The sequence below is a fragment of the Lipophrys pholis genome (assembly GCF_963383615.2).
Source record: "Lipophrys pholis genome assembly, chromosome: 3".
NCBI classification, from domain to species: domain Eukaryota; kingdom Metazoa; phylum Chordata; class Actinopteri; order Blenniiformes; family Blenniidae; genus Lipophrys; species Lipophrys pholis.
In genome coordinates this window covers 26390599-26407445 of record NC_137627.1, presented here as the reverse complement: position 1 = coordinate 26407445, position 16847 = coordinate 26390599, and the positions used below count along the sequence as shown (strand labels likewise).

The 16847-nt window shown below is 43.4% G+C and overlaps 1 protein-coding gene across 1 annotated transcript; it reads left to right on the top strand.

Annotated features, from left to right (window-relative positions):
• Nucleotides 1–3722: 3722 nt before the first annotated feature.
• Nucleotides 3723–16251, top strand: apbb1 (amyloid beta (A4) precursor protein-binding, family B, member 1 (Fe65)). Its single transcript, XM_080459824.1, has 14 exons — nucleotides 3723–4051; nucleotides 5900–6562; nucleotides 7284–7489; nucleotides 7588–7647; nucleotides 10525–10604; nucleotides 10702–10768; nucleotides 11093–11239; nucleotides 11531–11658; nucleotides 12427–12541; nucleotides 12641–12725; nucleotides 12810–12890; nucleotides 13017–13132; nucleotides 13490–13666; nucleotides 14107–16251. Exons 2-14 carry the CDS (start codon nucleotides 5917–5919, stop codon nucleotides 14260–14262), a joined length of 2064 nt encoding a protein of 687 aa, XP_080315950.1. The 5' UTR covers nucleotides 3723–4051; nucleotides 5900–5916; the 3' UTR covers nucleotides 14263–16251.
• Nucleotides 16252–16847: the final 596 nt, after the last annotated feature.

Below are 16847 nucleotides of genomic sequence, written 5' to 3'. Positions count from 1 at the left end.
TAAGTTCAGTGTGTTATTTGAGGGAACGATGGTTACTGGGATCAATATCCCAAAAACACAATCTGCTCACTGAGAGGAGCTGATGTTGGCCTTATGTGAAATAGTCTTTTATATAATGATGCAGAGAAATATAGAGATCTGCAGTCACAGGGAAATGGAAAAATGCTTGTATGTAATATAAATGACTTGTTCGATGCTCAAAAGCAAAAATCATTTCAGACCGTTTGAGCTTTGATTTTGTTAACATTTTGCCTTGGCTGCGGACAAAAGTAAATCAATTTGTGACTCATACATTTTTCATTGTAAAAATGCTTCCTGGCAAAAGAATCTTTTCGAGATTTCATCGGTGCCACATTTGTAATTCACATGCATTTGTGGGATGACCAGCAGAGCAGAGTGTTGGTTGCAAACAGGAAAAAATTGCCAAACGTTTGCTGCTAAATGTCAAACATCTTTTCTTTGCTGTTGTTTCGTGGCGCGGATGATTAAAGTCTGAAAAAACAGTTAAATTGACCATTTAACAGACGGGAGCCTCAGTGGGAGCCTGCTCTCACTAAATCAGCCAGCAGGGTTGTTTAAGGTCATTCTTGCACAAATGACACGCTCAAGTATTCAATAGGCTATTTATCCTCTCCTCTCCCACATTGTGGAAGGAGTGCTTATGAGCTCCACTCTGTGGGGGCGAGCATTGTTCTTCTGGAGGGGAGGTAGAGTTTGGTCCCAGAGTGGAGAGGTAAGGGCTTGCCATTGGCGCCACACTCATCAGGCGTCTCAATGTAGTGACACATCATTATGAGATGGAGTAAAGTGAATTAACAGTGATCACAACAAAGAAATCTCCCAACAAATATGATCATCCTAATTTATTTTGTGCACGGTTTGATTTTATTGTCTTGGCAGTTAGAATCACAGTGAGTTTACATTAAATGTGCCATGAATTCAAATCAGATTGTTCAAGACTGAGAACAGGCTGGAGGTTCATAAAGTAAGGGTATGATGTTTACATGCAACCTGTCCAGGGTTTTACTGGAGTTATCTGGGATCAGCTCCAGCGCCTCGTGACTCTGAACGAGATGTAGTGGCATAGAGGGTGGGGAGATGTCATCATACATTCTTATAAACCATGGGTTTATGAAAACCCTTTCCAAGTATTACCTGTGTTTATTGCAGAGGTTTTATACACTGTAATTGTGGGGCGGGCCTACACACTACAGGGAAAAGGCATATGTATTTCTATATCACCATCCAGACCAAAGGCAATTCCTTAAGCTTTACAAAGAAGTAAAGAACATACATTAAAACAAGGTGGCTTGCCCCCTTCAGGTCGGTGGGGAGCCCTTGTCCCAAGTGGAGGAGCTCAGTATCTCGGGGTCTTGTTCACGAGTGGGAGGAAGATGGAGGGTGAGATCGACAGGCGGATCGGTGCAGCGTCTCAGTTATGCGGTCGCTGTATCGGTCCGTGGTGGTGAAGAAGGAGCTCAGCCAAAAGGCGAGGCTCTCGATTTACCGGTCGATCTTCGTTCCTACCCTCACCTATGGTCATGAGCTTTGGGTCATGACCGAAAGGACGAGATCCCGGATACAAGCGGCTGAAATGGGTTTCCTCCGTAAGGTGGCTGGGCGCACCCTTAGAGATAGGGTGAGGAGCTCAGTCACCAGGGAGGAGCTCGGAGTAGAGCTGCTGCTCCTCTGCATCCGGAGGAGCCAGCTGAGGCTCGGGCATCTGTTTCGGATGCCCCCCGGAAGCCTCCCTAGGGAGGTGTTCTGGGCATGTCCCTCTGGTGGGAGGCCTCGGGGCAGACCTAGGACACGCTGGAGAGACTATGTCTCTCGGCTGGCCTGGGAACGCCTTGGTGTCCCACCGGAAGAGCTGGAAGAAGTGTCTGGGGCGAGGGAAGTCTGGGCTTACTTGCTTAGACTGCTGCCCCCGGATAAGTGGAAGAAGATGGATGGATGGATGGTAATTATCAAAGGCATAAAAAGGAGAATAAATAAAGTAAAAGCTTTATTAAGATGAAAATAAAAAAGTAGGTACAATATATTATTTAATGGAAACCCTGAGCAGATAATAGTGTTTTAAGTCCTGATTAAAAGAGGTGAGGAGCGTAGAAACTGATTCGCCTGGTCTCTTCTGACTCTGGGAACAATTAACCTCTTCCTGAGGAAATTAGGGTTCTGGATGGTTCATATCCTACCAGTAAATATAAGATGTATCCAGGCCCGAGACCATTCAAAACCTTACAGACCATGAAGTCACATTTTTGTGACCAGTGTAGAGATTGAAGCTAAGGTGTAATGGACGCCACTCTCATTGTGTGTGGATGAGCAGCAGCTGTCAAACCCTTTTTCTTTCTTTACTGGTACTGTTAATGAATCCAGCACACTGAACACTGCTGGGGTGCCGGATAAATCTATGGCCTTTTTCAAAGCAGGACCCACCCTTTGGACTTCAGAGAAAAACTCATGATGAAAAGAAATCAGTGGAGGGCTAAACTATTAGTTTGTTAAAGCACAAATTCACTGCTGAAGTTGCACAAGTGTAATAGAGACAAATTCCAATCATAAAACCTTGAACTAGTTTGAGAGTAGTGCTTTTTACCTCAGTATAAATCGTGTAATGTGAAAAATAGGATGCCAACTCCTTCACCTTATGTTGCTCAGTATTCTACGATTGTAGGACAACTCGTCCACAAAACTGCAACCCTAGACAACTAGTCCACAGACAGCACCCTCAGTGGACAACTCGTCCATGGATGAGATTTCAGAATGTTTTGGGAGAAAATAAATACTGTACAATGTTTTTTTTACATATTGTTATTTCTGATTGATATTTTATATATTTTTCATATATCTAGTAATGTCCATATATATTTAGTATAGTATCATATGGCTTTGTTTCTCTTTGTTTACTAATCTCTTGTTCTAGATAAGGTAAGTGGGGCCCTCGGTGCACGAACAATTCCTCCATGTGATTCCAGACATCTCGTACATGACAAATTTTTTCAGCATTATTGGTTTGAAGGATTTTACATTTGGAAGCATTATTCAGTATATATGACACAAAAACATGTTAGTGTATTAAGGTCGACTATATAGTCTATTTTTAGCATCTTTGCTATGGCAACCTGGATTTGTTGGAGCATGATAATCAGCTTGATTATGAGTCTAATGGCCTTCTTCTGATGTAAAAAAAAAATAGGATCAGTGTTTGTTATATAATTAATTCCCCATGTTTCCACACCATAACTTGGATATAGAAGAATGAGGGAGTTATATAATAAGTTCAGTGAATTTTTATCAAATACTGATCTGATTTTACACATTGTGCCAATATTTTTTGCTAATTCTGACTTCAGGATATGTATATGTGGCTTCCAGCTGAGCTTTTCAGCAAAAGTAATTCCTAAAAATGTATTTACATGCACTTGTTTACCATTAAGAGAATGGGAAACAAAGACAAACAAAGCCATATGATACTATAATAAATATATATGGACATATATTAGATATATGGAAAATATATAAACTATCAATTGGAAATAACAATATGTAAAATTGTACAGGATTTACTTTCTCCCAAATAAATTCTGAAATCTCATCCGTGGACGAGTTGTCCACTGAGGGTGCTGTCCGTGGACGAGTTGTCCTCCAATCCTGAAAGACATGCCCGGGGCCCTGTGTTGTTGAGATGCAGCCCTGGGCTCACTCACCTGATTCGGTGCGTGCAGATTCATCATACACCCAGAGCCGCCTCTGGCGCTAACACTGACGCTGACTGATACACTTTTGAGGAACAGCAGCGGATCTTTATGTCCAAAAAAAAGAACTGTAACGGTGGAGTTTCTCCACTACGCGCGGCGCCCCGGTGGCGGCACGAGTGGGCTCCGGCCGTGACGTCAGTGCGTGACGCAGATTCGCCCTCCATCACCGGCCGAGCCCACTGACAGAAAGCAGCAGCGAGAAACCAGGCGAGCTCTCACGATTCACGGAAATATGTAGCTAGCTGACAACCATCACCGCGGTTCGACAACAGGGAGGTTTGGTGGAGCTGGTAAGTCATCGTCATCCACGATAAAGTCAACGAATTAATGTTGGTATTTTATTCTGTGTTATAAACCTTCTGCAGCGAGCAGAGAGGCTAACGTTAGCCTAGCAGAGATGATGGCGGATGGTGCCCGTTATTTCCAGCTGCGGCGATGGCATTTTATCCATATCACTGTATGTCTTTTCGTAGCTTGGCATATCACAAAATGTCCATCAACCACCCTATTATTAAATCGTAAATCACATGTTAGTGTTGTGACCGAGTCTGTGTTGAGATAATTTCCCAACGGGTAAAAAAGGTCGTGTTGGCAAATGGAAGGTGAAGCCGCTGAAGTGAGCTTCGTATGTGTAGAATGAATCCAACAGTGAAAGTGAAGGCACTTCTTCCCAACTTGTAAGCGACGAATAACAAACTAACTTCAAAGTTCAATTTGCATCGTTGACCTATAGTAAATAAACGTTTAATATATTAGTAGTTGCGACACAGCTCATGTTTATGAATGTATTTTGTGTTGACAATCGCCATTTAATTCGTCTTTTGAGACGGTGCTCACTGAACTGCTGTTTGTAGATCGCTGGCCTGCTAGCTAGCATGCTAACAGTAATGTAATGTAACAGGAAAGGACGAGCCTGCAGGTAAAATCCACACAAGTGGTCATAAATAAAGAAAACCCCATTACTTCATCCATCCATTACTGAGTTGGTAAGCCAATCGGAGCCAGAAAAGGTTTTTTTTTCTTATGCCATGCCAATTTATCATTTCAATCCAGTTATTTATTAATCATAGGACAGTGAATCCGTTGACATGTTGATGAGTCAAGGTAACACCTTTAACATGTCGCTGTGTATTCTAAGCAGTTTCTGGATCTTATGGTATGTGGGGAAAGATGACATTGCAAAAGGAAAATAAGTGATTCACATAATTGCTTTTCTATCCGTATAATCTGCTTAGAGAAAAATGGAGTTGTCTCTTAAATATTTTATACTATGTCTGTTTGTGTGTAGTCTGATTGTGATAGTGACTGCCAAAAACCTTTAATAGCCATATTGATTTGAGTTTAAATGTACATATTCAGCAATCTTTCTCACCAGTGGGATAAAATGGTTCAGATAGAAGTACAGTGATCTGAGTCATTTATTGAAGGAATATTCTCAGTAGGAGGGTTTTTTTTCCGTCGGATAAATGTCTTGCATATGATTTCAAGCTGCGTTTTCTCAGTCCTCTTTGTCTGCTAAACAAATGGAGTTGGGAAAATGTGAGGTTTCCATAAATATTTATTACTTTTGGTACTGTCTTCATCCATTCTTTCTCTGTACCTACGGTTTTCCTGATTGAGGTCGTGACCTGTTGAAGTTTTTCCTGACACCAGACAAAAGGCAGAGTAATCAGTCATTTCTAAAGTGTATTTTAATGATCCCATTGGGAAAATCACTTCTCTGTTTAGCCCATCCCATTCATAGTTAACCTTAACTACACATACTAGACAGCAGGATGCCCACAGTGTCCTGGAGCTGCTGATCAATGGCCTTGCAGAGGTTAAAAGCACACGCACTGGAGTTCCCAGGGAGAACACATTTTTGTTTGAACCTTTACTCAAGACAGGCCATGGTGGCAAGAAACTATTTTGCTGTCATGCATAAATGCCAACAGTGTCCTACACTGCTGCTATTCAGATGTCATTTTTCTGTTACTGTTGGTATAGATGCCGAAGACTCAATTCACCCTGTCCACCCTGCTATCTTTGCTCCCGCTATTTCCAAAATTAGATCAGGTAGATGAATTCATTTAGGGTAAAAAAAAAAAAAGTAGCTCAACCTTATCATGTTTTCTTTTCTCCTTATTTCTACTTATCAGTTACATGGGACGTTACCATGGGTGGTCATGATGATGAAGATATGACATACGTTGTAAACAAACAGAAGCAAGATGAAGAGCTTAAGAACAAGCTGAACGAGGGCAGCCACTGGTGCGACCAGGAGCCCACCGGCAACAATGCCAAGTGGCTGAAAGAAGGCCAGAATCAGCTGCGCAAAGTCGCGGAGAACCACCAGGATCAGGATCACAACTGCAATATCAATCAGAATGGGAACAAGGAAGACTTCCCTCAACAGAACACCACTCAGGAAGAACAACAGGGAAACGAGGAGCAGCAGACCAAGTCTCCCAAAATAGCAATGAGCCCTGGTCTCAGTCAGGAGGAGTCCAAGAACCTCCTGAATGAGCCGCTCCTCATCGACACTCTGGATTCCACGGAAGAGAAGGATAAAGACGGAGAGGAAGATGATAAAGAAAAGGAGAACAAATTGGAAGAGGATGACGAGACATCTGGTAGCACTGGAGTGGAGGATGTGGCAGAAGAACAGAGCGATTCCCAGCCTCAGAAAGATGGTGGCGTTGTGGGCAGAAACGCTTGCCTTCTCTTTTCCAACATGAACGGGACACCGACTGATGAAGAGTCCAGCTGGCCTGCACTTTCTCAGGACAACACCGCTGACAGCTCTCCAAATGGCAACAGAGGTAACTGGAAAAGCAAGAAACAATCACCATCAGGACGTACTAACATATTTTAGTGCATACAGCAAACTTTATTAATATTTTGTCTCAAAAGAAGATAACAGGCTGATTTTCCCATCAAAATACTGATAACAAAACTAGCAAAGTCAGATGTGCACAAGTCACGAATGAAACTGTTTTTAATAAAACTTGACACGTTGGAATACAACAAACAGGATAAGCTCGAGCCGCAAGTTTTAAATAAACTGTCTGAAAATGATGAAATAAGTTACCAGTGTTTTCTAAAGGCTTGGAAATCAAAACAAAATTTCTGTTTCAAGTAACAGTTCATTATCTAAAGATATTTGATCAACTTTTCTGACATCAGAAACCAACTGCTTTAGATTGCTGCTGTAGAAGATGGAATGAAATGATTTTACATTATTTTGATATAGTTTGTTTAAATTCTAAGTTTGTTACATGAATATGTCTTGTGGTGTTGAACATTAACCAACAAATGACCATCGTTAATCCTCTGGGATGCAACAATGGATAATGTTGTTAGGAATAATTTGATAATAGAGACTGCTGGTCATGTTTTTGCTGTTGATGAAAGACAGATTCTTGTTTTGTACTCGTTTGCTTTCAACATTTTCTGCTTGGTCGGCATGCAGCTTTGTATATTCTTTTTCATCCTGTAATGAAACTTTTGCTTTGCCTTTGCCCGCTGCTGGCTGCCTTGCAGAGTCCTTCTGGGACTCCAGTGCTTTCCAGACTGACACAGACCTTCCTTCGGGATGGATGAGGGTGCGAGATACATCCGGCACATACTACTGGCACATTCCCACAGGCACGACCCAGTGGGAGCCACCGTCACCCCTCGGTAAAGTGGGTGACTCCACCATGTCCTCCACCATGTCCCTGGAGACCACGCCCTGTGAGGAACCTGAGGTCAGCTCACACACACACACACACACACACTTACTGCTGGGATGAAAATAGACTTGAGGAACTTCAGCGAATAATACAATTTGTTTGACATCTTCCAGGAATCTTGGACTCAATTATCCAGCACAGACGAAGGCCCTGGGGAAGCTGAGCTGTGGAAAGTAAGATACAACCTTCATTTATTCACATTTAACAGTTAAAAAGAGTAGTCTCCTTGTAAGTTTTGAACACATTTAGGTGCCTTTCACATTCGGATAGTCCAGGACTCGGTTCCCATTGTGGGGGGCGGGGGTGGGGAGATTTTTCCCACCTTCATTTGGTTCAGTGGCGTTCACGTTCACTTTTGAGTGAATGTGCCTGGAAAGATCAAACTGCCTGGAAAATGTCACGGAATTACAACAGCTGCTGGTTTGGGGACGCTGTTGCCTGAAACAAACACTGACCAGGGAGGAAGTAAAGAAGAAACATGGCTGATTGATTGGTCCGCACCGAAAGTGGAAGTCCTGCCGCTTTAGCCCGTGGTGGCTAGGCGAGTTAGCTTGTGGTTAATGGGTAGCCACGAACAACTGCAATATATAGTCTTCAGACCAGATATCAATGAGCGCCTTCCTCACTACTTCTTCCTCTCTACTTCTTCCTCTCTACTTCTTCCTCTCTACTTCTTCCTCACTACTTCTTCCTCACTACTTCTTCCTCTCTACTTCTTCCTCACTACTCTGTCTGCCCACGAGAAATTTTCCAACTTTTTCTTTCTGCAGCCACTTCTACTGATTTGAGCGGTTAGCTTTGTTTGTTTACTACCCAGAATACATTGCGCTCTAGGTCATGTCTTCTCACCCCGCACACTAGAAAGATCCTTTGTAAACAAACCGAGACCTAGCATTTCAATGGGACCAAAAGGCGTGTTTCCACCGCACAAAAAGTGCGGGAATGGACTGGTAGAGTCCGTTATGCTTCCGGTTTCAACTGCAAGAATTTGGGATTTTCCGGAAAATACCGCTCCAAAGGTGGATATTTTTCCGCTACCCTTCCGTCCGGGTACTCAGCACCATGGAACAGGTCTGGCTTTGAGGAACTGTTTGCTGATTGGTCAGTGATTTACTACACGCCCTCAATATTTTAATATGTCTGCTGTATGAATCCTCTGTTGTAAACATACTCAGCTTTGCACAGTTATATTTGTTTGTTTAGTTTTTTGCTGCGCAACTTTCATGTTGGTCCAGAAAGAGCGGGACTCGGGAGCAGACGCTACGGCCGTAATCGATGCACTTGTCACGTTGCTGGTCGGTGCTCCATTGCGTGAACCGCTGCGTGCCGCCCCGGAGCTCCGGTTCCCCGACGCTGGAACCTGCTGGTGCGACGGGACGCCGGAGCTGGTCCGAACCCTGAGCCCCGGTGTCTGTCCTGGCATCGCGTCCGCGATCTCTGCCTCCATGCGGACGTTTCAACCGTCACAACCAGCGGTGCGACACCGGCACCGACCGACTTTGTGACACCGGAGTGCGCTCCAGTGTCACAAAGCCGGGTGACATTCGCTCTCTCGGAACCAACATGGAAGTTGCAGCTGCAGGTCTGTGGCTGCAAAAGATAAAAATAAAATAACTAAACAACTAGTGCAAAGCGGAGGATGTAAACAACAACAGAGGACTCATAAGGTCCAGATCTGTCGCCCCGGCTGAGATTACTGTTGCAACGTCACATATCTGCGGAGCTCTAAACCCCGCCCACATTTTAATCCTCCCAAATTTCGGTTGGGGTCTGCTTTGCCGTACCGCTCCGAACCGTTCCGTTCCTTCCCTGCACTTTCTGTGCTGTGGAAACGTGGCTCAAGATTGCTTATTAGCTCCGGTTCAGAGTTCATGGGAGTGTTCCCCTCGCCCAAACAAACAGTTTTTTCTTTGAAGAGAACTCTGGTCCGGATCAAAAAGGGGAATGTGAACACACCCTTAATAGAATATGTTGCAGCAATAGAACACATTTGGGGCTGCTGTGGCTCAGTTAGAACGGCTCTTCTTCGATCCCCCTTCTCGCCCCCCTGCTCATGTAGAAATGTCTCTGGAGAAGCTCTCAACCAAAAACTGGTCCCAATGGAAGTGGAGCCCATTGCATGACAGCTGTCTCTATTTTTGTGAATGGGTGAATGTGACGGACAGTGTGATGCACTTTGAGAGCGCTGAAGAGGTGAAAATGTGCCATTTAAGGGAAAACTGTTTTTCCATTTTCCTATAAACTGTCATATAGTATCAACGCTCCCATCCTTCTCTGCAGAAAGACTGTAACATTTTCTGGTCTGTGAATTATATTTGTCTACAATTACTCCTCACATTTGTTTTGAATGAGCATCCAGAGGGGGCAGCTGCTAAAGCTACAACAGGGCAGGCTAGGACTTCATATTTTTTTGTTCCTCTTTCATCATCACTGGCAGAATGTGTTGATGAACGGTTTGTTTGGTGATGTGAAACAGAATAAAATCCCCAAGTGATCTGTGGTGTTTCTCCCCCTCAATCTACCTCTCTGTCTATTCTATCCTTTCCTCTCCTCTATCCCCTCACCCACACCGGTCAGCAGAAAGCCTCCACCTCTGAGTCTGGTTCTGCAAAGGTTTCTTCCTGTTAGAGGAGTCTTTCCTTGCTGCTTGAAAGCTGCTAGAAATGACTGTTATATTTGGTGCTATATAAATAAAGTTGAATTGAATTCAATTGGTGATTAGGCAACTCTCGTATTGTTACGTATTGCTTCCTTGAAAGAGACAGCAAGAAAAAGGTTTAATATTTTGTTCCAAAACTTAGTGCATCACCTGTTGGTGATTTCCACAATATTGGTTGTGCCTGTGTTTGTATGTCAAACATCAGCTGACTCCTTATTTTTCTCTCAGCATTTTGTAGTTGTGTTTAATAAGTCAGGATGCTAGTTACCACATTGATAAATATCTGACCAGTGTAAATAAGAGTGTTGTCTCATTGTCAGCTTTTTAACCTTTTTGAAATAAATGGAGAATAATTCAAGCTGCTTTCATAAACGTTGATCTGTGTCCTCAGGAGGAGGGAGAGGTCGCATCTGATCAAAGTCTGAAGGAGTTTGAAGGAGCAACTCTACGCTATGCATCTATCAACCTCAAGTATGTGCTCTTCAAACCTTGTGATTTCTTAGTGCTTGATAAGTTTTTACCTGTTCCTGATATGTTCTCTTACTGTCTTATTTTTCCTTCATTACAGTTACAATTACTCCCCATCTGAGGATGAAAAGAACCTTGAGCCACTCTGCACAGATATTGAAACAAAGGTAAATCCTGTGTTACTGGTTGGATTAAAACAAGACTGCAGTCTGCAGTAACTGGTTCAACAGTCTTACTCTGTGTGTGAGTGCTCCTCTGATAGTTAGACAAGATGAAACAGATTGAGTTCTTCTTGAAGGATTAATAAAATAACTTGCCACCTTTTTCTTTCACAACTTTTAACTAGGTGTGTTGTTGCCTCACAGTTTAAAAAGTATTTGCTTTTTTTCCAGCTAACCCAGCAAAATAAGTGCTTTCTCTAAACGACTGGGCCTCTGGTGCCATCTTGTTTTGTACTAATGTACTGGGTGTCTGTTCTGTTGTTCTGTCAGTGTTTCGCAGTGCGCTCCCTCGGCTGGGTGGAGATGTCAGAGGAGGACATGGCACCTGGAAAAAGCAGTGTGGCTGTCAACAACTGCATCAGGCAGCTCTCTTATCACAAACACAACCTCCACGACACCGCTGGTATCTGGGGAGAGGTGAGCAAATTCATTGAGGCGACGTCTTCCCCAATGTAGAGCGACATGTAGAACAGCATCATCTTGCATTGTAGTGAATGATAATGACCTTTCATTTAATCTGCTTCAAAGATGTTTGGCTGCTTTGACTGTTAGCAATAGGGAAACACATTTTTAGATATTTTTAACCCTTTTATGAAAAGTTTCCTATGACTTTGATTTTAAATTTGACTTGTAATGTGCAGTGGGAAATAGTGAAAGTTGTACATGCACTCACTCTAACCTGGTGCGACCTTGTGTTTGTCACGGCAGGGTAAAGACATGCTGATGGTCCTGGAGAACGACACAATGAACTTGATCGACCCGCTGGGTCAGACTCTGCTCCACGCTCAGCCGATTGGCAGCATCCGTGTCTGGGGTGTGGGCAGAGACAACGGCAGGTCAGTATCCTCACAACAAGACCAATTCAAACGGCTTCATCTTAGGCTGCTGAAGTCGTTACAAAATGACTTGACCTGTTTTACTTCTCATTGCGTGATCTTCACTAACAAGGTTTTTATCTTCAAAAAAGGAGAAAAAAACGGTGTTACCATAGTTGATCTGACATTTAGGGTAAATTTTTAATGAGTTCACTTTCAAGCAATAATTCTAAACTGACCTCTTCTCAAATTATCACTATGTTGACATTTTATCTAACAACGGTGCATTTAGGTGATGTTTCACTGGTTAGATGTAATTTCAGCTTGAGTCAATATTTATCCTCCATGACTCATGCTTGGACAAAACGCCCTGTTTTCCATTTTTGAATGTTGTGCCATTCTCCTGTTGGTCTGCACAGAGGGCTTGATTCATGGCTCCTGTCTGGCTCAGCTTTTCGCAAAAGGCCCCTTGCAGTCCATCTATTGCACGCTGCTGCCCTCTGCTGGAACGCAAACAATACTGCAGAAAACACAAAATGACAACCCAAGCCGTTTCTGCTTCCTGTCTGTCTGTCCTCTAACATCTGTATTTCTTTCTTTCATGCTGCATTTCCATCATGAACAGGGAAAGGTACACCTCATTGATTGTTTTCCTGAAAGAAACTATTGTTTAGTGCTGGTGTGCATGTGTGTGTGTTTATGTGCTGTAAGTATATATTTGCTCCCATGTTTCAGTCTTACAAACTCAACATTCAGATCTGACCTTTTTCCATCCGATCTCACCTGCAGGGACTTTGCTTATGTGGCTCGAGACAACCTGACACAGGTTTTGAAGTGTCATGTTTTCCGCTGCGACTCGCCCGCCAAGAACATCGCCACCAGCCTACATGAGATGTGCTCAAAGGTCAGCATCTATTGGCTCAAATGTAGATTCATTTTGAATTCGCTGTAGGGAGTCAAGTGTCCTTTACAAAGTTTCACCTGGTTTTAAAATGACCTCTAGATAATGATGGAGAGGAAGTCGACCAAGCCGGGGGTGAGCAGACTGAACTCTGATCCAAGCAACCCAGTGGTCATCTCTGTTGAAGGTAGTACAATTTATATTGGCTCAGTTTTGATACTCCCCTGGTCTGGAGGGAACAATCCAGTCACATTGTGTTTGCTCTCCTCAGAGTTTCCTGCTCCGAAAAATGAACTCTTCCAACGCTTCCATGTTTATTACCTTGGATGTGAGGCGGTGACCAGACCAGTTGGTAAGAAAACTACATTTTGGATTGTTTGTGCTTTTAGGTAATAAACCTGATTAGTTGTAAATGTGTTTGGTTCCACTGGCTGAAGTCTGAGGTTAATGTTCAGTGGTTCCTTTGTGTTTTTCTCAGGTATGGAAATAATCAATGATGCACTGCAGGCAGCAATAAATGGCAAAGACAAAAGCGACTTCACCCCGGTGTCTGTGAATGTTGCACCAGCGACCCTCACCATACTGGCACGACAGGTAACGGACAAACTCACCATGATGCTGCGCTAGAATAATCTCATAGATTAGGTTTCTCCACAAACCACAAGTCTCTTCTCTGTCAGCCCTCTTCAGTCACATGCTGGATTTATAATGTTTTTGTCTTTTTACGTTCAATTTGTTTCAGTACAAAGTAACAAACCTGTTTTGTGACTTTACACTGTGAAAACAATAAGTCTTCATATCTGATGAATAAATGTGAGCGAATGGTGAACTAAAGATTCCTTTACGTACTGCTCACTGTGGGATAGTTCCCGCCCACTTCTGCACCCTGAATGGATCCAGGGCTGAGCTCAGTGAGCCAGTGAAGTGAAATGTTTGTACTGGTCGTTCCAGGATGAGGAGGTGCTGTCGGAGTGCAGGGTGCGTTTCCTGTCCTTCATGGGTGTGGGGAAAGACGTGCACACCTTTGCCTTCATCATGGCTGAGGGTCCTGAGGAGTTCACCTGCCACATGTTTTGGTGTGAGCCCAACGCTGCCAGCCTGAGTGAGGCTGTGCAGGCCGCCTGCATGGTGAGTCACACATCCTCATCCCACAGTTAGAGGAGCTGCTTCCTTAACTATTCACTGCATTTCTGCACCAGCTTGGGTGAAAATGGGATTCTGCTTAAATTATTTATTTTTCAGCTCTGATTAGATTGTTTTGAGTTCAAGTTTCATGTCCACATACGGGGGAAGCATCTTTTCTAGATAACCACACTGACATTTGACTGTTCCAGCTCCCTCAACATCAGATTGGTCAGAACTGAGATACGTAGAGATTCTGCATTAAAGTGAAACATCAAAGGAAGAATGAAGTTGTGTTTGAGATGACGAAAATAAAAATAAAGAGCACAAATGGTTGGAAACATTCCAGAAAGGAATGAATGTCTTCTTGTTTGGTTGGAATCTGTCGGGATTGTCAGAAGTTGATGTGAATCCCAGAATCTCACCGGATGTTTTCTGTTCTCCAGCTTCGCTACCAGAAATGTTTGGACGCTCGTCCCCCCAGCCTGGCCTCCTGCCTGCCCACTCCCCCCGCCGACTCGGTGGCCCGCCGGGTCAGGAAGGGGGTGCAGAGTCTGCTGGGCAGCTTCAAGAGCTACCGGGCAGGTTCTCAGTCCCCGTGAGCGGAGATGATCCACAGCCCATCAAACATCAACACCCCCCCCCCCCCCCCCCCCCTCCCCCCATACCCTCCTCCCTCACCCTCCTGCCACAGTCTCGCCTTATGACCGTGTCACCCGTCTAGTCTCTAGTCTGGTGTGTGGCGTAGTTAGTGGGGCAGCGCCTGTGTCTGTCTGATCTGATCGCATTTACCTCCTTTTCTTGTTGTTACTTTTTACAAGGATTTTAAACGCTCCCTTCTTGTTTCTTTGCTGGGATTCTTCTGTGAGTCTTTACTATTTTTGTGTTTTAACAGAAACAACACTATGAATGTTGATTATGGATGTAATATATTTTACATACAGGTGTTGATGGATTCCCTCACAGAAATGCTCTCATCGCCCCTCACACTCCTCGTTTTCTACCGTCTGTTTGTGTCCAAGATCCTAACTGATTTTCTAAGACGTCGCCTCTGTCCACTACATTGGGCCGTAATACAAACGTGCGCTGAGCCACGTAGTCGACGTCCCCAACTCGCCCCAACACTGTATAATAGTCTTCCAAAGAACTGCGGTCATTTGTCACGTCGTGCGTTCCTCATTCGTCCTGCTTGAACATTTGCAAGTTCAGTGCTCATGTGCAATAATCAGAAGTCCCAGTGTGTTGATGTCATTTCTTCACTTGAACTGAGAGTGTGAGGCCATCGGGACGACAGAGCCATGCTGAGAATCATAGAAATAATTGTACTGAAAAATACAAACTCTGGGTTTCCTCACAGCCATTTGCCGCCAACAGAATCGTACTGTAGACAAATTCACCACAAGCTGCATGTTTTGATAGCTTAGAGGTATTGCTGCTGCAGCAGTACCGTGCTTAAGAGCCATCGACGTATCTTGTAAATTGTGTTAGTGTGCGGTGAGCGGAGGCCGGAGGTGATGTGTCGTTTGGTGTTACATAGGCATGTCACTCTAGTTAGCGTCAGTGTTTCTCATAAGCTCGCAGTAGAAAGTTAGACTTCTTCAGACTGAAAAGATGAGAGCAGGTTCAAGTCTGTGTTCACCGTTCAACTTCCCTCAGCCACATCCTGAGGTGTGTGGGCCCGGCCACTCCACTTTATGTTTCTCTTCTGTTCTGTATCCTTTCCACACTACAATGTACACAGTTCACATGGTTTCACTCTAGCGTCTTAGATCTAGTTTTTATAAAGAACACACTAATTACCCTGTGTCTGCCAGTGATCAATACTGTATGTAGCACCATAGTAATAGTAATAGTCATCTCTAATATTAAAGATGCAGTTTGTAAGAAGTCTTGGAAAACGTAATACCTTTTGATATTTGTAAATACCCTCAGGCTAGTTAACCTTACTAAAAGACTATAGTTTTTTTTTTTTTTGTGAATTATTGAATGAAGTGATCAAATTATAAAGATATACTAGTACATGACAAAGAATGAGTTTGGAAAAAGGCATTTTTAGGAAATCTTATTCACTTATTTAGTATTTAAGAGGTTACTAATGAAACCGCCTAATCACTTTGTAGTAATTTCCTTTAATCTTTAAATGCAGAGATTTAAAACCTGAGAAAGTGCGTGAAGAGTTTGGTGGAATAGAGAATCGTATCTAAAAACCTAAAAACCCTCCGTTGAGGTGAAGCACAGCTGTTCCAGACAGATCTCATATGAAATAGTCCTGTAGTGTCAATATTCGACTGTTTCTTCAGAATCACAACTGCACCTCTTACAAACTGCTTCTTGGTGTGTGTGTGTGTGTGCGTGTGTGTAATATGACACTAATGAAGATTAGACGACATTGACTCACATTACTGCCTCGTCACTCCTGTGTCACTTGGAGTTATTGTGCTTCTCATTTTAAAGATTGCTGTCCAGTCCAGATTAGGGTTAGCAAAGTTCCACAACATAAGCAGATTAATTTATTTCTGTTCATGTAATTAGGTGTATAAAATGTATGTACATAAAATTCACTGCACAATAAATGTGAACATATCATGATGCTTCTTGTCCTGTGGTTTCTCTTTTCCCAGCACCTGTTTTTCTATTTCCTAGAAAGAAAACTCTTTAATTTTACAGCCTGGAAACGTCTCCTTTGGTTTCTGTTTGTTGGATCATTCAGGGTTTTTTCTTTCTTTCCGTTTTTTCTATCTGGATTTATCAGTCAGTCCTCACTTTTCCATTAAAATGTAAAAGAAGCCACACTCAACCTGTCTGGCCCTTTTGAATATATAATAAAGCTGCTGACGGCGGTTTCACTGTGGGTATTGACAGAGCGAGCACACACACACACACACACACACACACACACACACACACACACACACACACTGCCCCCTCCTGGTGAGTTCAGAGGGAAGGTCCGGGCTGGTTATTGTTTCTAAGAGATGGCTTTGGAGATGAAAGGTGCACATGAAGTGGAGCCCCAGCTGCCTCAGACAGTAATAATAGGCTCTGCCATCTCCACATGAGCCGGCCGACCGGCCTGCCAGCGGGACTCGGACAGATCAAGGCTCTGGCTGTAATCGCTTCCTTTTGAAGCCGAAGCACAGTGACGGTGAGAGACTCTGATTGACTCATTGTTTGGACGCCGTGTTGA